The sequence below is a fragment of the Nomascus leucogenys genome, chromosome 10 (assembly GCF_006542625.1).
Source record: "Nomascus leucogenys isolate Asia chromosome 10, Asia_NLE_v1, whole genome shotgun sequence".
Classification (NCBI taxonomy): Eukaryota; Metazoa; Chordata; class Mammalia; order Primates; family Hylobatidae; genus Nomascus; species Nomascus leucogenys.
In genome coordinates this window covers 23,833,769-23,857,668 of record NC_044390.1, presented here as the reverse complement: position 1 = coordinate 23,857,668, position 23,900 = coordinate 23,833,769, and the positions used below count along the sequence as shown (strand labels likewise).

Here is a 23,900-nt window from a genome sequence, read left to right as displayed (position 1 = left end):
GTGAGTTCTCATGAGATCTGATGGTTTTATAAATGCTTGACGGTTCTTCCTTCACACTTTCTGTCTCTTGCCTGCCACTTGTAAGACATGCCTTCTTCCCCTTCCACCATGATTAAAAGTTTCCTGAGGCCTCTCTACCCATGTGGAACTGTGAGTTAATTAAACATCTTTTCTTTATAAATTACCCAGTCTTGGGTAGTATTCTTTATACCAGTGTGAAAATGGACTAATACATTAATGCTCTTAACTATTATGAATTTTTTTAGAATAATTCTTGTTATTTGTAAAATATTTTGAAAATATAAAAGGAAAAAGCAATAAAAATGGTAGCAAAGTTAAATATGAACTAGAATTAAAAGTAAATTTGGAAGTAGAATTATGTAATTGAAATTACCCAATTTATAATAATATTGTCTGTATGTACATTTAAAGTCAAAACATTTCTGTTTATCTGTCTACTCTAGAGAACAGAATAATATGCTATTGTGACTTTTTGATAGTTTTCCTTGGGGTGATTCTAAGATCCTTGAGTGCAGAGGCCTAGTGTTTTTCTCAGCATTGTTAAAGTCTGACATAATGGTGCCTCACAACAAGGTGTGTCAAAGTTAGAAAACTAATTTTAGTCTAAAATTTAAACATGAATTCATTTATTCATTCAAAAAGCATAGAAACTTTCTATATGACAGGCATTATGCTAGGTGTCAATAAAAATGTGAGCAGTTAAGTGAAATAAATTGTATGCTCTCTAGGAATTCCCAGTCTAGTGCTGCAGACAGACAAGTGAAAAACTAAGTGTAGTATAATAACGCAATACACATATCTTTATTACGGTAAGTAAGTATAAGAACAGGAGAATTTATCTTGAATTAAGTTTCAGGGATAATATTCCAGGATGGGGTTGAATGGGAATATAAGCTTCCAAAAAGTATTTATAAAATAAAGCTAATACCCACATTTGGGAGTCAGGAGTATCTAACTTTAATTAGCTTCAGGGGTAATATTCGAGGAGGGGTGATAAGGAAAACAACTTCCAAAATGTACTTACAAAGTAAACCAAGCACACACACTCAAAATAATGATAATTCTGTGTAAGTGAATGTGTCCATGCCCCACCCTACTCCCAATCTCCTCATTCTCTGCTAAAGCCATTTCATCTACTTCCATAGCTTCCTCTACCCAGTAAGCATGTCTCCCACATTAACATTTACTACTTAGACAGACCTCTTTCCTGAGAGCCAAACCTGTGTTTCCAGCTGTCTAATCAATCTGTTCAAAACTGAACTCAATATATTGTTTTCCAAACGGTTCCTTCTCCATATTCATCTCTCCTTCACTAGAAATATTAAAGATAAACCTGACCTTTCCTCTTTTGCCTCTTATAATATTCAGCAACTTTATAAATTCTTTTGAATTATATTTATTATACCTATTAAATATGTTTCACTTTCTCTTTTATTAGCTCACATCCCTGCCAACTCTAGTGTGATCTATGGACCATACCATACCACTGAAACCACTGTTTCAGTAGCTGCTTTATTGGGCTCTTTCTAACCACCTGGACTGTACTCCATGTATTAAATACTTTATCTCAAGAACTTCCCAAGTTATTTACCTACTTCCAATTTCTTTCCCCTCCAGATGATACCTGAAACATAGAGTTATTTTAGCTAGGTATAAGTGAAATACATTTGTATGCCTAAACCTGAGAATTTTAAAAGCATTTATGTGATTTTAAGGAGGTTGCACTAAATCAGAATACCAGCAATGACTATATGACACTAAGTAAGACATTCTTCTTTTTAATTTGTAATAAAATTCATCACCTATTTACTAATCATGGTTTTGTATTAGGCACTCTGCTTGATGTCTGTGAATTAACAATGAGAATAAGGACGCAGCACCTGCCGTCATATAACATACAGCCTAGCTAACTTGTATTAGGTAGAGACTTCTGCAAATGGAAGAGTTGTAACTTCCTATCTGGAGCCCCAAAGGCTACTCATTGATTTCTATGGTTGCTATCACTGATATACAGAACATTCTTAAATAAACAAAGCTGTGTATTTATGACAGATGTTTTCCTTGAGTTGCCCTTTATATCTTTCAGTGCAATTTCAGGATATAAGTTTATTGGCAATTTGATTATAATAAATAGGTATTTGCAACTAGGAAAATACTATCAGTAAAGATTAAATGAGGGGGTGTAGCCTTATATTTAAAAGCTTTAAATTTCAAAGCCTTAAATAAAAGCCTTAAATTTAAAAATAAATAAAAGCCTTAAATTTTATAAAAATAAAAAATACATAAAGCCTTAAATTTAAAAGACTTAAATAACGGCCTTAAATTTAAAAATCCAGTGAGGCAATGTTTTCAAGTTATGGAGACAAATTTCTGTAAACATCTGCCCTAATAGATAAACAGTATTGGAAATTACATAGTTTAGAATACTTTTGTTGCTGCATGTAATAATTAACAGTTTAGGCAGCAGAATATAATGGAAAGAGCATGGGTTTTTGTGATTTATAGCTCTGGATTCAGACAGAAACTATATTACTCCCTCTTTGCATTATTAAATGCTGATTTGGGTACCTTCATGGACCTTCATTTTTTCATCTCTAAAGTGGGAAACCACAACAACTCATCTGCATTTTTTTTAAAGCTACTGAATTGTTCCTTCTGTTCTAGTCCAAATCCCAACCAAGGAAACATCCAGTATTCTAACAGTAAATCCAAGCTTTTATTTCACTCCTCACTGAAAATTCTTAAATCCAAATCCAAGGTCTTAGGGATTACAGTTAAAGCTATCTTTATATTTTGGAGGTTGCATACTTTATTTTTAGCCATTTCCTGTCTCTAGGTTATGTTCCAGCTATTTTAAACATCTCTTGTATTATCTCTGCCATTCACAAGCATGAACGCATACAGTTGGGTGACAGGGCAAAATACTGATTCTCTCTCTTGGCTGGGAAACTCTGCCTATATTACTAGGTAATCTTGCAGCTAAGAGGTATTCTGTATCATCTATATATTGTTACTTTGTCTTCATTAATTTTATTTGAACACATAACACATGCCAAGCATTCTGAGAGGTATTTCCAGACGGATTTAAAATTTATCAACCGTAAAAAGTTATATGGTCCTCCAAATAATAGAAAAATAATGGCAGACTCTTAGGTAGCAACAAAATGATAGAATGTAGAAAATCTGGTTCTTTGATGAAAAGCCAAAATTGCCTCAACCTCATTTGATTACAGAGATATGGTGCTATCCATATACTAATTATCATTAGTACCTTTTTTTCTTTTTCTTATTTTCTTTCCAATTTTATTTATCTATTTATTTATTTTTGAAACAGAGTGATAGGGTTTGGCTGTGTCCCCACCCAAATCTCACCTTGAATTTTAACTCTCACAATTTTCATGTGTTGTGGGAGGAACCTGGTGGGAGGTGATTGAATTATGGGGGTAGGTCGTTCCTGTACTGTTCTCATGATAGTGAATGAGTGTCACGAGATCTGATGGTTTTAAAAATGGGAGTTTCCCTGCACAAGCTCTCTCTCTTTGCCTGCAACCATCTATTTAAGATGTGATTTGCTCTTCCTTGCCTCCCATCATGATTGTAAGGCCTCCTCAGCTATGTGGAGCTGTAAGTCCATTAAACCTCTTTTTCCTCCCAGTCTTGGGTATGTCTTTATCAGCAGTGTGAAAATGGACTAATACAGTAAATTTGTACCAGGAGTGGGGTATTGATGAAAAGATAATCAAAAATGTGGAGGCAACTTTGGAACTGGATAACTGGCAGAGGTTGGAACAGTTTGGAGGGCTCAGAAGAAGACAGGAAAATGTGGGACAATATGGAACTTCCTAGAGACTTGTTGAATGACTTTGACCAAAATGCTGATAATAATATGGACAATAAAATCCAGGCTGAGGTGGTCTCAGATGGAGATGAGGATCTTTTTGGGAACTGTAGCAAAGGTGACCCTTGTTATGTTTTAGCAAAGAGACTGGTGGCATTTTGCCCTTGCCCTAAAGATTTGTGGAACTCTGAACTTGAGAGAGATGATTTAGGGTATCTGGCGGAAGAAATTTCTAAGCAGCAAAGCATTCAAGAGGTGTCTTGGGTGTTGTTAAAGGCACTTAGTTTTAAAAGGGAAACAGAGCACAAAAGTTTTGAAAATGTGCAGCCTGACAATGCTATAGAAAAGAAAATCCCATTTTCTGAGAAGAAATTCAAGCCGGCTGCAGGAATTTGCATAAGTAACAAGGATCTGAATGTTAATCCCCAAGACAACAGGGAAAATGTCTCCAGGGCATGTCAGAGACCTTTGTGGCAGCCCCTCTCATCACAGGCCCAGAGGTAGAGGAGGAAAAGGTGTTTTCATGGGCCGGGCCCAGGGTCCTTCTGCTACATGCAGTCTAGGGACTTGGTGCCCTACGTCCCAGCTGCACCAGCTGTGATTAAAAGGGCCAAAGTTCAGCTCAGGTTGTTGCTTCAGAGCGTGGAAGCCCGAAGCCTTGGCAGCTTCCACATGCTGTTGAGCCTGCAGGTGCACAGAAGTCAAGAATTGAGGTTTGGGGCCTTCTGCCTAGATTTCACAGGATATATGGAAATGCCTGGATGCCCAGGCAGAAGTTTTCTGCAGGGGTGGGGTCCTCATGGAGAACCTCTGCTAGGGCAGTGTAGAAAAAAATGTGGGGTCAGTCTCTACTGGGGAACCACCATTGCTTTCCTCCAGACCCCAGAATGGTAGATCCACTGACACCTTGCACTGTACACCTGGAAAAGCCACAGGCACTCAACACTGGCCCATGAAAGTAGCCAGGAAGGAGGCTGTACCTGGAAAGCCATAGGGGCAGAACTGCCCACGACCATGGGAACCCACCTCTTGCATCAGCATGAATGGATTTGAGACATGAAGTCAAAGGAGATCATTTTGGAGCTTTAAGATTTGACTGCCCTGCTGGATTTCAGACTTGCATGGGGCCTGTAGTCCCTTTGTTTTGGCCAATTTCTCCCATTTGGAATGGCTGTATTAACCCAATGCCTGTGCCCCCATGATATTTAGGAAGTATGCAACTTGCTTTGGACTTTACAGGCTCCTAGGTGGAAGAAACTTGCCTTGTCTCAGATGAGACTTTGGACTGTGGACTTTGGAGTTAATGCTGAAATGAGTTAAGACTTTGGGGGACTGTTGGGAAGGCATGATTGGTTTTAAAATGTAAGAACATGAGATTTGGGATGGGTCTGGGGTGGAAAAATATGGTTTGATTCTGTCTCCATCCAAATCTCATCTTTAATTGTAACTCCCACACTTCCTACATCTTGTGGAAGGAACCCAGTGGGGTGTGGTTGAATTATGGTGGTGGGTTTTTCCTTTATTATTCTCATGATAGTGAATGAGTCTCATGAGATCTGACAGTTTTAAAAAGAAGAGCACAAGCTCTCTCTTTGCCTATTGCCATCCACTTAAGACATGACTTGCTCCTCTTTGCCTTCCACCATGATTGTGAGGCCTCCTCAGTCACAGAGAACTGTAAGTCTACTAAACCTCTTTTTCTTCCAAGTCTTAGGTATATCTTTTTCAGCAGCATGAAAACGAACTAATACACAGGGTATCACTCTGTCACCCAGGTTGGAATTCACTGGTGTGATTTTGGTTCACTGCAACCTCTGCATCCCAGGCTCAAGTGATCCTCCCACCTCAGTCTCCCGAGTAGCTCTGACCACAGAAGTGTACCACCATGCCCAGCTAATTTTTTTGTATTTTTGATAGAGATGGGGTTTCTCTGTGTTGCCTAAGCTGGTCTTGAATTCCTGAGCTCAGGAGATCCACTTGCCTCAGCCTCGCAAAGTACTGAGTACAGGCATGAGCCACCATGCCCAGCTAAGTATCTTTTTGAATAAAATTTCTTCATGCAATTGAGATTTTCAGTTTACATATTAGTCTCCTATTTCAGGTGCTAATCCTATCTGCCAAGCATGAGACTATATACAAAGAAAAATTTAAAGTTCTCTTGGTAAAATAAGAAAAACCCCAATTAATAAAAATTGTAAAGAGGTATTAAAAATCCTCAAAAAGACTTTGGTTAGCTACCATAGAAATATTAAAAAACAATAAAATTAAAAATTTTCCTTGGTCACTCGTATCTGTTACATATTTTTAATAATCTTACTTTGTGTGACCCAAGCAAATTTACATATATACGTCTTTAGATACTGTCCCTATTAATAAATAGTTATGTCTCACTAACTGCCTATATAGTTAAAAGAAAAATAATTTGTTGCTTACTGTGTTAAATTTTAATAGGGAAATCATTTATTTTTGAAATGTATTTTCCACCTTACAGAAATATTATCGGTCTCCATGTATGAGGAGCATAGCTTAATAAAATGGTCTTGGGGATTATAACAAAGCATAAAATTTGCTTTGGTAGCAGTATGAACAAATAAAGAGGAGTTTTTACAAAAGGCATTTAATACAGTGTACAGGAATGGGTGAAGGCTTCATGGAGGAGGTAGCATTTGAGATAAGTCTTTAAGAAAAATTTTCCAGTGGGCACTTTGAGTGAAGAGGCAAAGACAATCACGCAGAAAAGCATGCAAACAACTTTCTAGGAAAGAAAGTAGAGTGTCTGTCCCATACCAGGAAGGTCTTTTTTATGCCAAGCTGGGAAGATAATTTCTTTTAAGGCAGTGATCCCAACTGCTGGTACTGGTCCGTGGCCTGTTAGGAACCAGGCTGCAGAGCAGGAGGTGAGCAGTGGGCAAGTGAGCAAAGCTTCATCTGTATTTACAGCTGCTTCCCATTACTCACATTACCGCCTGAGCTCTGCCTCCTGTCAGATGAGCGGTGGCATTAGATTCTCATAGGAGTGTGAACCCTATCGTGAACCATGCATGTGAGGGATCTATGTTGCACCTGCCTTACAGAAATCTCATGCTTGATGAGTTGATGAGGTTTCATCCTGAAACCGTCCCTTCTCCTCCCCCTCTCAAGTTCATGGAAAAACTGTCTTCCACAAAACCAGTGTCTGGTGCCAAAATGCTTGGAGAAGAGAAATATTTTAAGCTTGGAAGCAGGAGGTTACTATGTTTCCAAACCTGTAGCAAAGCTTCTTTCTCGTTTTCAGTAGGTATGTAGAGTTAGCCACTTCTACACATAGTTCTGACAGATAATGTTATTAATGCTAGGATGCAATGGCTAAATATATATATATATATATATATCTTAAACAGAAATAATTATTCTATGGGCCCAAGAGACAAAATGTCTTCTATAAGAAATTATTCCTTTGGTTTGAAGAAATGGGTTGCAAACTTCGTTTTGTTTTGTATGTGATAGTAACACACTGTTTGTTGTTATTTATGAAAGTTTTCACAGAGAACCCATGAATAAAAAATGTAAATGTAGAATAGAGAAACTTTGTGAGCCTCAAAAGAATTGTTTCTTGGCCTGGTGGGGTGGCTCACTCCTGTAATCCCAGCACTTTGGGAGGCCAATGTTGGAGGATTGCTTGAGCCCAGGAGTTCAAGACCCTGGAAAATATAGTGAGACTTCCATCTATACAAAGCATTAAAAAAGTAACTGTGTGTGGTGGTGTGTGCCTATAGTCCCAGCTACTTGTGGGGCTAAGGTGGGAGGATCGCTTGAGCCTGGGAGGCTGAGGCTGCAGTGAGCCTTTATTGGGCCACTGCACTCCAGCGTGGGCAACAGAGCAAGATGCTGTCCAAAAATAAAAAATAAAAAAAAAAATTCTTTTCCGTACTGTTGCTAGCAAGTACTGACAAACTCCCATGAAAGTTTAGGACTGGGCAGATATGGTTTGAAAACAGGTGGGTGAAAGTATTTAATTTCTAGGAAATGAGGGGAGCCATGGTGGTGCCCAGGACATCCGGGAGGAGGAACACATTAAGTCATGACTAACCACTCAGTAGGGTTATTAGAGCAAATAGATGGTATTATTTACAAAGATAAAGCTATGAAAGAACAAATGTAGAATCATGTTGAGATATCATTTTTATGGACACAAAGGTAACAAAATTCACTGTGTTTATATATATATACTTTAAACAAACAAACATATATATATATATATATGTTTGTTTTAAAGTAGGTTTTCCATTTGTATATATTTGAGTCCTACAAATTGACACTTCTAATGCATAAGAATACTGCAAATATTATTTTCCTCTAGTAGCTCTTAATTTTAACTTTTGTCAATTAAAGGGCATTTTAGAAACTACACTCTAGAACTTGACTTTTGATGAGAAGTCATTCATTAGACATACAGTGCAAATTGAGTGCCGGCATCATCCAGGGTCGAGGCACCTCTGAGTAAAAAACTGCAGGCACAAGTATATTCACAGTAATATAAAACTGATGATTCACACTTAAGGGAATTAGCTTAAATTAAGTGTTACATATTCTATTAAAAAAGGCATATGCGTTTGCATAGAAGTATGAATGTGTTTGTCTAAATTAAAGATGCAATGAAGAGCAAAGTCTTGTACTAAGAATATCCTTCAAATTCTTATTTGTTGCCTTTTCACCTTTGAACTACTTAGGTCAAATACATTCTAAATCTTACTCTTAAAATGTGATAGCATACCATGTCAGAAAAAAATGACAGGATAGTTTGGATGTTTAATGAGAATATGGAGCTAAAACACAGTATTATTCATGCTAAGCTCTCTTAAATATATTTGCATATGTTAACTCCTGTGCTAGAATTATTTTAAGGAAGTAAGCATTAAAATCCCAACTCCTTGATGCAGAATCATTTTAGAAGTACATTTGCGCCATTTCATAATGACAACCATTTTTGAAAATTTAATCATTTTCTCAAGATACAGTTTTTGACAAATGGTCTGTTACTTTACAGCATCTCATTTGTTTTTATAGCATTTCAACCAAAGAAAATATGCTGCCTCAATATGGGTTGATGTATATAGTAAGAAAATCATTTAACTCTTTATAATCAATACATAATTCTAATAATCATTCAGTATAATTGTAATAATCATTTAATTCTTTCTTTTGGAAAAACAAAGCCAAGAGTTGACTATTATATACCTTAATCTTTGTGCTTTAAAAACCATCTTTCTTTCTTTCTTCCACCAAAGGCAAAAACAAACAACAATAGCAACAAAAAGATAAACATCAAAACTTAAACACATATTGTCTGTTATAGACCTCAGGATCAAATATTTTAGGAAATTAAAAATGTAGAAGAACAGAGTTTATGTTTGGTAAAATTTATATCTTATCTTAATTCCTACGGTTTTTACAAGAATATGTTATTATCAACAAAAAGGGGTAGGTAAAAATTGTTGCAGTCTGTTTTCAAAGAAAGTCACCTGCCAAGAAAGGTGTCAGCAAGATCTTTACTGAAAGAATTGTAAAAAGCCTCTGTCATGACCGAGCATATGGTATGAACTGACCCTTAAACTTTAAGAGACTGAAGTAGAATACCTAATGTCAAATGCCACCCAAAGAGCCAGCTGCAGGATATTGTAAGAGGTGTTCATATCTCAGTGTACAGAGGAGAAAAAAAAGTAATAATTCTGTACAACAGCCCCAGGGCACTTGCATTTTGAATCACTGCCACAATAAGCAGATCACCAGTGGGAAGAGAATATATTTTGTAAAACCACAGACTTGCACTATCAGTAGACATCAGTGTAAAACAGAAGAGGCAACAGAATTAAAAATAGAAGTATAGGAAGGGGAGAGAGAAAGAATAATTATATCTACTGCCTACAGTTTGCAAAGGCAAGAGACTTATAATTCAGATGTACATTTATTTAGAGATCCCTTTAAAGATTTTGACTATTATATTAATTCTCTACGCCATTACACTTATTTTTTCCAAGTATGGTATAATTATACAGCCAAAATAATTAAATGTCAGGCTGTTTATGTTTCCATAATGTAAAATATATGAGGAAAATAATTTCATGTTCCCTTTTCATATAATGATGATATGACTGAATTACAAAGTAAATCTTAGTAATGAAAGGCATAATTTGAAGATTAAAAGAAGATAGAATCTGATCTAGTTTACACCTAGCCATTTTCTAGACTGATGGCTGATTTATTCACAGGCAATTGAAATACATTTAGGAGGTAACAGCTTTGGAACTCACATTTATATTATAAATCATTTTGACTTTTCTATAACACAGAAAATCTTCCATCTTAATGAGTTTCTACTCTATTTCAAATTGGAAAGCATACTAAACTTGGTTCTTAAACCTCCTGTATTGTTTATTGTCCTTAAGTTATACACATAAGAAAATTAAATAATGGGAATTACGTTAAACTGTGTATATTAAATGCAAAATATTTTTCTAAGCCAAGAGGACTTAGTTTGCAAAGTTCATAAAATGTGTTTTAATCTTACTCTTTCTGCGATGCACAAGGAAAGTAACTCTACAATGCTTATCATATTATAACCATAAATAACAATATCAGGAGACACAACACATCTCATAAACCTTCAAGGATGACACTGTAGCAGATTTAAGGTTCCTGTGGAAAATTGTTTTCACTATTTTTTTTTTAATTCACAGAGACTCCTACTGCCATCCTATACCCACAGTTTAAAGTAGATTAAACTGACATGCACATTATTCATTCCATACATTTTCTTCAATACTTCCACCCTTTTTAAGTCTTTCTTCCTTTATATAGCACTTTGTTAAAAGTTTGACAATACATTAACTTACTAAGTAGTGAAGCCATTTAAAGCACACTTACTTGAAAAGTGTAAAACCGGGTCCCATTAGGAGGATGCACTTTAGGGGAGCCAGAAACGGTGTTCATATCCGAGAAAATCATTTCTGATCACTGAGACAATATAATCCACAAGGAGCTACAGATGCAGAGCAGAGAGCTTAGCGTACAGATAAATCCGTGCATGCATTGAGGGAGACTAGAGGGTAAAATGAAATCTGCCCCATCCTTCTTAGATACACAGTGATAGCATTTTGAATCGTTCTTCTACATTTGAAATCTTAGCTGAAAGATCATCAGCCACCGACCTTTTGTGAAGCTAGTTCTCTAGAACATACAATGTTTTTTTAAAAAATTAAAAACACAGAAGGAAAAAAGCAAGAACCAACGATAAATGGAGCTTGTGGAGAATCTGGCAATGCTGTGGACCTGCCCATCTGTTCTCAGCGATAATCACCTCCCTCCACCACAGTCTAGCAGAGTGATTATGCTAAATATCCTGGTTAACCAATAACATACAGTTTCATTTTAGGGAAGCATGCACAGTGTATTCAGAGGACCTCTTCTGACTAACCTGAAGCATGTTTCATATGCTGTTGAAAGCTCTATTTAGTAACAAATTGCTGTTTTATCACTCTTATTTCTGTATCTTTCTAAATCTTTTAGTCACTCCCAGACTTTTCAACAAGATGTGATTTTTTTTTTTTACAGAGCCTTTTTTTTTTTAAAGGGAGTTCTTTTATAATTTATATATCAAAGTATATTACAGCTGTTACAGCTGGCCCGGACATTGAGAGGCAATTGCATACAATTCAGTAAGACTGTATATACTAGGAGTACTATCAAATAAAATGTACCAAATATTTTCCACTTTTCTGAACTGCTATAGAATATCATGAATACGAATGTAATTATTATGATCTCATTTCCCCCATCTTAGCTAAAAAATCATTATGTTTGACAATCAGTGCTTCAAAAAGTACCACATATTTGTTTTAAATAATCACAATCTTATTTCATATACATATATGCACACAATAATTAATAAAAAATATTTAATACACATGAAGATTTTCAACTCAAAAATCCAAAAATATTGAATGCAAACACGTAGGTTTTGTTGCAAAATATGTTCTTTTTGTATATCTTTAACAAATTCTTCAATTTGTATAAAAGATCATATTCAGATGACTTGACAACTTTTAGAGGTAAAAATAAATGTTCCATTTACACACATGGTTCAAATGTGGAGACTTCAGTAGGATAGGAAACAGAATAAGCCAAAAGTGGTGTCTTTGTGAATGTATCTAAGATGACATAGTCATACATAATGAAAACCACCTACTTTAAACCTGAATGCTGTAAAGGATGATGATTTACACTTACAACCTAAATTATTATTCATTAGTATTTCTGATTCTCCAATTATGCATGGAGTTTATAACATCAATGGAAAGGATGCAGAAAAGTGATCCTCAATTCTTTAGATGGGACTCCTACATTCTGATAAATGAAGTGTGTAGGTAATCATTTAACTAGCAAACTGCTAAATAAACCAGAAAATTATTTTAATAAAATCTGATTTATAGAAAATCTGCAAAGAAAGTACAGAGAATTCCTGTATATCCTTCATTCAGTTTTTCTAACTGTTACCTTACATTAACTACGGGACACTTGTCAAAACTAAGAAACTGATGTTAGTGTATTATTATTGACTAAACTCAATACCTTACTTGGATTTTACTAGTATTGCCATTAATGTGCTCTTTGTATTTTAGGTTCAAATTCAGGATACCATATTTACTTAGTTGTCATGTATCTCCAGTTTCTTTTGGTGTGTGACAGCTTTTCTTTGTTTCTCATGACCTTGATGGTCTGGAGAAGAATTGGCCAAATGTACCATAGAATATCCCCTAATCCCATGAAATCATACATGTTTGCCTGTTTTCATCCTGATTACACTGGGCTATGAATGATTAAGCACACCACAGAGGTGAAGTGTCCGCAATCACATCATAGTAGTGGTACATGACATCCACATAACATTATTAATGATGTCAACCTTTGTCATTTGACAAACAAAGTTTTTGCCTGGTTTCTCTACTATAAAGTTACTATTTTTCCTTTCCCATACTCTGTTGTTTGGAAAGTAGTATACCCTCAACAGGGGTGGTAAGAAATGGCGGAAATTAAGCTTGGCCCCCTGGAAGACAGAGTACCTACATATATTAAATAGATTTCTTCTGCAATGGCTGGCCTCTTTTCCTTCAATTATTTACTTTTTCAGTTATTTACTTATAACAGTATAGACTCATGTATATTTACTTTACACTCTGGTTTGAAATTTAATATTACATAATTGAATTTGTTTTTCATATTTTTCCAGCTTTAATCATTGGTAGCTCCTTTATTTCAGGTTGTCTCTTGTGTCCCTTGACATGTTCCCATCCTTTCGTTTTTAGAGCACTCAATGATTATTTTTTAAAAATGGTTTTTGCTTGCATAAACCACTTCCGATTTGCTGAAACTATTTATTTCCTTAACTATAACTCTAATTATTATTGTGAGTAAACTTGAAAAATTATGCTTTATTTTCCAGTAATTTTTAAGCAGCTATATTATTCAATTTTTTCAAATTAATTATTTTTCCCTTCTGATATCTTAGTCCACATGGGATTTATTCAAATGATCATCAAATTTTTAAAATGACTATATAGATTTACTGGCTGTGGAAATAAGTTATATATGTGAAATATTCTAGATATGTGTTAGGATCTTACTTCCTCTTATGGTTAGCAAGGCCATGTAACTCACGTTCCCCACAGAGCTATGAGTAGAAATAATCTCTCAAACAAAAACCTCAAGGTTTAAGAGCCAAGTTTTAAGAAAAAAAAATGTTTGTCAAATAGATTTTTACCATGCAAATATAAACTCCATGTACTTTTATGTTTGCCTGTAAACTGGGTCTAACACAACTGAGGTCAGAAAATTCACCAGATCCCTTGTTATTGTAGAGGAACTCATAAATCAAATGTTTTTGGTAAAATATCACATATTCTTAATATAATCTCATGTATTGTCTGCATTTGCATCAGCCAGAAAACTATTGTATTTTAGTTGGGAATTATGAAGCTTTCCAGCCAATAAGAATACACTTTCTTTTTCATATTTCTTTGGTGGGGGAGGAGAGGAAAATAGTATAGGTTAATGTTAAAAGAGGGAAGAGGGAGAAATAGTACTACTAATATATAATTATTTTAAGTACAATGCTTTATTCTAAACACTACTGAAATTGCCAAAGTATATAATTTTTCCAGAACATTTTTTTCCTATAATTATTTTGATAATAATGTTATCTCATAATTCTGAATGTCTATTTGGAAACAACTCAATTTTCTCTTCTGCCTGGTAGCAATAGGGGAGGTGTTGTCCAGGTCTAAAAATTGCCAAGATGTAGAATTATTCCTTGTCCATTGTGGTTGAGACCAAAGCTTATATAGCAAGGTATGGTCCCATCATTCTCATTCTGAAAGCCATGAGAGTTGGAGTTGCTGAAGGATGGAGAAGTGTCTGTCTCCCTAAAAAACATGTCCCTTTAACTCATGTTAACTGCCTAAAGGAAATAATAAGTATTAAATTTAGTCAGGGACATTTGACACATTTTTTTTTCTGTAGGGAAGCCCCATTCAGTGAGGCCTAAGAAGTCCTGATGGGCAGGAACTGAACAGTCTTGGAGCAGGCTCAGAGCTGTGCTAAGTTCCATGCCCAACATTTCATCTAGTACTGTACTTTCCAAACCTGGTTGGTTTGTACCCTTAGGTGCATACAGTTTGAAAAACTATGAAGCCTCTCTTTGTCAAAATTTAAATATTTTCAGAGATTTAAATTACAGTACTTTGTAGGTATTGACAGATGATACTCATTTAAATGCATCAAATGGAATAAAGATGATCTAGCAATTTAATCCCCATCTACTATTAAAAAACTAAAGAGCTCTTAAAAATTGAAATTTTATACCATCCTTTCTATTCCTTCAACTGTTTTCCTTTTCTCCTGCACATAATTTTATTTTACTATATTGTACTATCTTTCTATATTGTGTGCCTTAAAAAGTATTTTATCAGTAATATTATATTTTGTTGCTGCAAAAATATATACACTTAAAATATTTTTCTTTTTAAATTTTAAATGACTACATGGTTGTAAGTGTTAAATCTTATCTCTTGAAATGAGTAGCATTCACAAATATTATTACCATACAATGAACCGGAACAGAATAAATATATTAAAATGCTGATAAACATAGAAAATACAATATTATGTCTGGATAATACAAAAAATGTATGTTTGTATGATACAACTGGAGTTTTATCTTTTTTAAAATAGCTTATGTTTCAATTCAAACATCCTATTAGAATTAGACAGAGTCCTAATTTTCAGTTTTGTAGATTTATTGTTGAGAAACTCTGTTCCCAGAAGTAAGTAGATGGAAAATAAAAAAGGTTGTGTTGTTGTTATGGTTTTTATCAGCAATATTACTCAAATTTTCTAACTTCTTCTGCATATATACAGAATAAAAATGTATTTTATAATAATCATTAAATACCTTGATTAAATCAACCTCCAATTTTGTTGAAAGCTAACAACCAGAAAACATCTGGCTTTCAAAAAAGATTTGTTATGTAGCTATTAAAGTCATTCACTTTCCTAACACCTAAATCTATAATTTGAGTGGTTTCTTATTTTGGTCCTTGAAGTTTTGAGACCCTGGGGTAATGTGACACAGTTAAGATTCATGAGAAATATACACTCTGAAAGAGAAGATTGATTTAAATGCAGACAGAACTCCTTAATTGCGGCACTGTTCTCAGAATAATAAATTTTAGAAAAGGGTACATATAGAAGAAGAAAATGAATCCCTTGCAAATACCCATGTCCTTGTATTTCTTGGACAGTCTTCATACCTTAATTTTAAATAATTATCAAACATCTATCCCTACAATCAAACACGTTTCAGGTGGTTGATAAATGTTGACTCAATGAATGCGCTGCTTACACAATATGGCTAAGTAATTGCTTTAAACATCATTTCTAATCAATGTAATCAAAAATTAAAAATCAGCTTGGCTATAATCTTATTAGAAATTCAAAACTTCAGCATATGCTCAGAATGTAAAGGAAAAATTCAGTGACCACGCTGAGTTCATTGTTCCTTAATAAGCCTCAATCTCCTCACTTATGAAATGGGGATAATATTGCCTCACTCAAAGTCTTCTGTAACATTTAAATAAAATTAAGCTAGTGAGACCCTAATTTGTCTCTATTCTCTGTTTCATCTTTTTTTTTTTAGAGAGAGAGAGAGGGAGGGTCTTGCTCTTGTCGCCCAGGCTGGAGTGCAGTGATAGGAGCACAGCTCATTGCAGCATTGAACTCCTGGGTCAAGTGATCCACGGTGTCCCTAGTAGCTGGGACTACAGGAGTGTGCCACCACACCTGGCTACTTATTTTATTTTATTTTTTATAGAGACAGGGTCTTGCTATGTTGCCTAGGCTGGTCTCAAACTCCTGGCCTCAAGAGATCCTACTGCGTCAGCCTCCCAAATTGTTGGTCATGAGCCACCGCACCCAGCCTTTTCTTCACCTTTATTTACATGAAAAATACAAAGAATACATTCTCCAAAGCAATCATATTCTCCAAATTGCTAGTGCTATTTGATGTAATGGGTTTCAGGAAGTTCCAAATTTCACAAGAATAAAATAATAAGTAAATACAGTGTTTACAAACTATGTTCAGTTACTCAATTAAAAAACTAATTCTTTCCTCATAAGTTTGTGTTTAAGATTTTATTAAATTTTTTTAAATGAATTGGTAATTAAAGAGAAAGCTGTCACCATAAAAGTTCTGGAAATGTGGACTTTCTCAAACCATTCACTGGAATAGTTACTTAGAAAAACGAAAATATGTCAATCAATTCAAACATGTAATTTATATATATGTAGTTTTATTCATTCATTTTAAAATTATAGTTTTTGATATTTACATTTAGCAAAATTGATTTTAAATGTGTTTTGTTAAATAATATATTTTTTAAAAAATAAAACAGTACAGTTATCCCTAGAGAGCTATGGCTGTTAATCACATATAGTGGATAATTTATAGTATAACTGGCACATATTTGAGGGGAAAAGAAGAACGATCAATCATTATTTCAGACAATAGACACAAAGTCTGTTCTTGGTAAACCAGAACTTGGTCTTGTGTTTACCATGGCCTTCGTACTCATGGTAAACACAAAAGTATGTTTACATTTGAGGAGCTTTTATTACATTGGAGGAACAAAACAGATACACCTTTTGAAAAATTACTTTAAGAGCATTATATATATCAAATCCGTTCTAAAGAATATAAACAAATGTGGACATTAATTTAGGCTTATTAATTAGGGTGACTTCATGGGCTACATTACCTGAAAATCTAGAAAGGAAAAAAGAACTAACATTCAGTACTTATGTGTCAGACATGGACACATGGCATTTAATTTGAGCCATACACTGTCATTTGACCTGGGTAATATGTTGATTTTACATATGAAAACATTGATATTTAAGAAAGTAGAATACCTTTTTTCAAGGACAGAATCACTATTCTGACTAAAAAAAAAAAAAAGCCCTGTCCATTACACCTGTCCCTTACTGTTTTCCTTTCTCTTCCACATTTATTCGTTTATTTATTTATTCAACTATGCATTAATCAAAGACTAATTACCAAATGCCTTAAATTTGCCTGGTATTGTTTCCAGGCTTTGGGGACAGGATTACCAGATACAATATCAGTGCTTCAGGAACTTTAAGTTTTGTGGGAGAGATACCAGCTAAGGAGAGGTAGTTAAGTAGCAAAACACCTGCAATGTAGCTTGACAAATGCTAACCATTGACTTGATGTAATGTATACTGAGTTCATCTGGAAACCACTGAACTCCAGGCATATGTCAGGGTGACCATGGCAAAAGCAGGAGGTTAAAGGCTTTCCAAAAAGAGAATCAATGTTTGAAACAAAATGAAATGGCATGGAATGGTTGGGAAAATATGGCTGAAAGCATTTCAGGACATAAGAGGTAACTGTGCTAGGTGTGTGTTTGTATTTACAAACAGTTTTTTCAAGTAAAATTAGTAAAGACGCTTAATCTGGTCATCATCCTTTTCCTATAAAATCAAATAAAATTAGAACATTGCTGTTTGGAAAAAAAAGATATGAAATGTTGAGTCACATTTTCACACTTTTGGTTAGTATATTTTAACATCTTTCTTTAGTTTGCCAAATAGCTTTCCAAGATTATTTTTGGTTGTGAAGAAACTTCATTCTTAGTTTGATTGCTTTCAATTTATCATAAAACTATTTCAATTGAAAATTATATATATATTACAATATCACACCTCAAATAAAATTTAATGTGCTTATGTTATCAATCATTGGTTTTCAGGCAATGGCTACCACCTTACGTGAAGGGTAAATAACATACCCATTTTAATTGCTACAGACAAACCACTACCAAAAATTTCTTAAGATGTGTCTTTTCCAAGAGAGGTAAATTATGAAGTTGAGCTTCAGGAAATTTAAAATTAGCTATCCCAACCACCTGAATTTTTACAGAAAGGAATTGAAAATGAAACAGTAAAAGTATGACTAAACTATACTTAACTTAAAACGGAGTAAATTAAAAATCCAGAAGCCAGACATTTGCTCTTAATAGAATTAAGAGAAGACCCCAATAAATTATCTAATACACCCTTGTGCCCTTAGGAACAATTACTCCTATGCCATCTGAAATGCATGTTATCAGCTTGGTGTTAATCAATGTTCAAAAAATTCTTAGAGCCTATGCTTTTATATCAGGAGATTCAACTCACATATTTTTATAACCCTGGATAATTTTGTTTTAAGAAACAGTTGTGAGATATATTCGGTTTTAAGACCAGCAATTCAACATAGGCTATCTTTCATTCATTTGTGGGTAAAGCTCAAAATTTTGCTAAAATGATAAGAATTTGGGGATTTAAATAAATACACTGAAAAGACTGCTTATTTTCTGTTAATTTCTGATAAATGGTCAGGGGAAAATGGTCAAACTGAAAGAACAATGGGGGGAAGAAAGACGAGAAGAACATAGTGGTGAAAGAGAGAGAAAGATGAAAGTAGGTAAATGGGAAAGATGAAGATGAGAGAGAAAAGGGAGAGGAGAGAGGAGGCGAAGGGAGGAAATAGATATTACATTTTGCATGGTAGCACTACAGGATAACAAAGCATTTTCCAAGCAAACATTCAGTTAAAATTCATGCCATATGGAATGAAATTTGCAGCCCAGATGGACAATACATCCTAGTAAATTTATATGGATAACATATGAACGCTAGTTAAGTATGTAATATCACTAGCCTGTCTGTCTGTCTATCTATCTATCCATCCAGCTATCTATCTATCATCCATCTATCTATCTATCTATCTATCTATCTATCTATCTATCTATCTATGTCATCTGTCTATAATCTCTATATCTCTATTTAATCTATCTTCATATTTATCCACTTCTAACAGTATCTGTACCCTTAGCTTTATATCATGAGTTCTACAATATGTAGCAAAAATGACCCTTTGCATATAGCCAAAACCCTAAGTTTACTCTATGATTCATTTTCTCAACTTTTATTTCAGATTCAGGGGGTACATATGCAGATTTATTACATGAGTGTATTGCACCCAGGTAGTGAGCATAATAGCCAATAAGCAGTTTTTCAAGCCACGCTACACTCCATCCCTTCCCACTATAGTAGTCTACAGTGTCAACTGCTCCTGTGTTGATGTCCCTGTGTACTCAATGCTTAGCTCCCACTTGTAAGTGAGAAAATGCAGTATTTGGTTTTCTATTTGTGTGCTAATTCACTTAAGATTACGGCCTCCAGCTCCATCTATGTTCTGCAAAGGACAAGATTAATTATTTTTATATGGCTGCATAGTATTCCATAGTGTATATGAAGCACATTTTCTCTATCCAGTCCACCATTGATGGGCACCCAGGTTGACTCCATGTCTTTGCCATTGTGAATAGAATGACACTGAACATATGAGTCCATGTAACTTTTTGGTATAATGATTGATTTTCCTTTGAGTATATACCCAGGAATGGGATGGCTGGGTTGAATTGTAGCTCTGTTTTAAGTTATTTGAAATACCTCCAAACTGCTTTTCACAGTGGCTGAACTCATTTACATTCCCACCAATAGTGTATAAGCATTCTCTTTATACACAGCATCACCAGCATCTATTGTTTCCTGACTTTGTAGTAATAGCCATTTTGCCTGGTGTGAGATAGTATCTCATTGTGGTTTTCATTTGCAATTCTCTGATGATTAGTGATGTTCAGTATTTTTTATGTTTGCTGGCCACTTGTATGTCTTCCTTTGAAAAGTATCTGGTCATTTCCTTTGCCCATTTTTAATGAGGTTATTTGTTTTTTGCTTGTTGATTTGTTTAAGTTCCTTAAAGATTCTGCATATTAGACCTTTGCCAGACACATAGTTCACAAATATTTCCTCCCATTCTGTAGGTTGTCTGTTTACTTTGTTGATAGTTTATTTCACTGTGCAGAAGCTCTTTAGTTTAATTAGGTACCATTTGTCCATTTTTGCTTTTGTTATAATTGCTTTTGGGGACTTGGCAAAAAATTATTTGCCAATGTTGATGTTGAGAATGGTATTTCTTGGGTTTTCTTTCAGGATTTCTACAGTTTGATGTCTTACATTTAAACCTTTAATCCATCTCTAGTTAATTTTTATATAAGGTGGGAGGTAGGGGCCCAGTTTCAATCTTTTACATGTGGCTAGCCCGTTATCCCAGCACCATTAATTGAATATGGAGTCACCTCCTCATGGCTTGCTATTGTCAGCCTCGTTGAAGATCTGAATGGTTGTAGGTGGTAGCTTTATTTCTGAGTTTCCTATTCTGTTCCATTAGTTTATGTGTCTTTGTACCAATGCCATGCTGTTTTGGTTACTGGAGCCTTACAGTTTGAAGTCGAGCAGTGTGATGCCTCCAACTTTGTTCTTTTTGCTTAGGATTGCTTTGGCTATTTGGGCTCTTTTTTGGTTCCATATGAATTTTAGAATAGTTTTCTCTAATTCTGTGAAGAATGACATTGGTAGTTTGATAGGAGTAGTTGAATCTGTGAATTGCTTCAGGTGTATGGCCATTTTAATGATATTGGTTCCTAAAATCCATGAGCATGGAATGTTTTTTCCATTTATTTGTGCCATCTCTGATTTATTTCAGCAGTGTTTTGCCGTTCTTCTTGTACAGAACTTTCAACTCTGTGGTTAGCTGAATTCCTACGTATTTCATTTTCTTTGTGGCTACTGTAAATGGAATTGTGCCTGAACTGACTTTTAGCCTAAACATTATTGATGTATAGAATTGCTACTGATTTTTTAACATTGATTTTGTATCTTGAAACTGTGTTAAAGTCACTTATCACTTCTAGTAGCCTTTTGGCAGAGTCTTTAGAGTTTTCTAAGTATAGAACCATATCATCATTGAAGAGAGATATTTTGACTTTTTTCATATTTGGGTGCCTTTTATTTCTTTCTCTTATTTGAATGCTCTGGCTAGGACTTCTCTTATTATGTCAAATAGGAGTGGTGAGAATGGACATCTTTGTCTTGTTCCATTTCTCAAGGGGGATGGTTCTAGATTTTGCTTGTTCAGTATGATGTTGGTCGTGTGTTTGTTACAGATGGCTCTTCTTATTTTGAGGTATATTCCTTTGATGCCTAGTCTGTTGGGGGTTTTTATCATGAAGAGATGTTGAATTTTATCAAAAGTTTTTTCTGTGTCTATTGAGATGATCATATTGGTTTTGCTTTTAATTCTGCTTATGTGATGAATCACATTTATTGATTTACATATTTTGAACCAACCTTGCATCCCAGGAATCAAGCCCACTTGATTGTGGTGAATTAGTTTTTTGATGTGCTGTTGAATTCGGTTTTATAGTATTCTGTTGAGGATTTTTGCAACTATGATCATAAGGGATACTGGCCTGTAATTTTATTTCTTTGTTGTGTCTCTGTCAGATTTTGGTATTAGGCTGATTCTGGCTTCATAGAATGAGTTAGGGAGGAGTCCCTCCACTTTAATTTTTTGGAATAGTTTCAGTAGGATTGGTACCAGTTCTTCTTTATAGATCTGGTAAAATTCAGCTGTGAATCCATCTGGTCCAGGGCTTTTTTGGTTGGTAGGTTTCTTATTACTGATTGAACTTCAGAACTTGGTATGGGTCTTTTCAGGATTTCAATCTCTGCCTGATTCAATCTTGGGAAATTATGTATTTCCAGACATTTATCTATTACTTCTAGATTTTAAAATTTGTGTGCCTCGAGTTGCTCATAATACTCTCCGAGAATCCTTTGTGTTTCTGTTAGATAAGTTGTAATGTCATCTTTGTCATTTCTGACTGTACTTATTTTGATCTTCTATTTTTTCTTTGCTGATATAGCTAGTGGTATGTGAATCTTGTTTATTTTTTCAAAAAACAAGTCTTGGTCTCACCAATTTTTAAAATACATTTTTGCATCTCAATTTTATTGTCCTCTAATTTTAGTTACTTCTTTACTTCTGCTAGTTTTGGGGTTGGTTTCTTCTTTTTATTTTTCCTAGGTCCTTCCAGTGCAAAGTTGGAGTGTTAATTTGAACTCTTCCTCACTTCTTAATGAAGGTATTTAGGGCTATAGACTTCCCTCTTAACATTGCCTTAGTTGTATCCTAGAGATTTGGATAAGTTGTATACCTATTTTCATTAATTTCAAAGAATTTTTTTATTTTAATGTTCACCCAGGGATTATTCAGGAGCAAATTGTTTAATTTTCATGTATTTGTATACTTTAGATTTTTTTGCTATCAATTTCTATTTTTATTGCACTGTGATCCAAGAATGTACTTGGTATGATTTTTTCTAATTTATTGACACTTCCGACATGAGTAAGCATGTCATCAATCTTAAAATATGTTCTGTGTGCAGATGAGAATCATGTATATTCTGTGGTTGTTGGGTGGAGTGTTCTGTAGATGTCTATTAGGTCCAATTGGTCAAATGTTGAGTTTAAGTCCAGTTTCTTTGTTGTTTTTCTGCTTTGACAATCTAAGGCTGTCAGTGGGGTGTTGAAGTCTCCCGTCATTACTGTGTGATTGTCTAAGTCTTCTCGTAGGCCAAGAAGAACTTGTTTTATTAATCTGGGTGCTCCAGTGTTGGGTGTGTATACATTTAGAATGGTTAAGTCTCCTTGTTCAATTGTACTCATTAATATTATGTAATGCCCTTCATTGTCCTTCTTAATTTTTATTGGTGAAAAGTCTGTTTCATCTGATATAGAAATAGGGATGCTTTTTCTTTTTTGTTTTCCATTTGCATGGTAGATCTTTTCTTATTCTTTTACTTTGAACCTGTGGGTGTTGTTACATGTGAAATGGGTCCCTGGAAGAAAGCAGAAGGTTGAATCTTGTCTTTTACCCAGTTTGCCACTCTGTGTCCTTTAAGTGGAACATTTACCCCATTTACATTCAAGGTTAATATTGATATGTGTGATTTTTGATCCTGTCATTATGTTGCTAGCTGGTTGCTATGTAGATTTGATTTTACAGTTGCTTTATAGTACCTGAGGGCTATGTACTTAAATGTGTTTTTGTGGTAGCAGGTTTTGTTCTTTTGATTCTAAGTTTAGCACTCCTTTAGGGATCCCTTGTAAAACCGGTCTAGTTGAAAAAAAAAATCCCTCAATATTTGCTTGTCTGAGAAGGATTTTATTTCTCCTTCACTTATGAAGCTTAGTTTGGTGGGATTTAAAATTCTTGGTTGATTTTTTAAGGACACTGATAACAGTCTCCCTATCTCTTCTGGCAAGTAAGATTTATGCTAAGAGGTCTTTTGCCAGTCTGATAAAGTTCCTTTTGTACCTGACTTTACCTTTATCTCTAGCTGCCTTTAAGATTTTCTTTGTCAAAAAAATCTACATGCCTTGGGGACGATCAGCTTATCTAGCTGGGGTTATCTGTATCTCTTAGATTTTCATGTCAACCTCTCTAGTGAGATTAGGAGAATTTTCATGGACTACATTT

The 23,900-nt window shown here is 34.7% G+C and overlaps 1 protein-coding gene across 22 annotated transcripts in view; it reads right to left on the bottom strand.

Annotated features, from left to right (window-relative positions):
- The window catches only part of PPFIA2 (PTPRF interacting protein alpha 2), a 510,037-nt gene that overhangs the window by 336,551 nt on the left and 149,586 nt on the right, over positions 1-23,900 (bottom strand). For 4 of the 22 annotated variants that reach the window (XM_030819914.1, XM_030819915.1, XM_003259603.3 and 1 more), the window contains exon 1: positions 10,763-11,296. The exons of the other annotated variants lie outside the window; for them this stretch is intronic. In XM_030819914.1, the coding sequence (XP_030675774.1) occupies positions 10,763-10,843 (81 nt within the window). In that variant the 5' untranslated portion in view covers positions 10,844-11,296. Of the gene's footprint in view, positions 1-10,762; positions 11,297-23,900 lie in introns of those variants that run through there. 22 annotated transcript variants of the gene reach the window in all.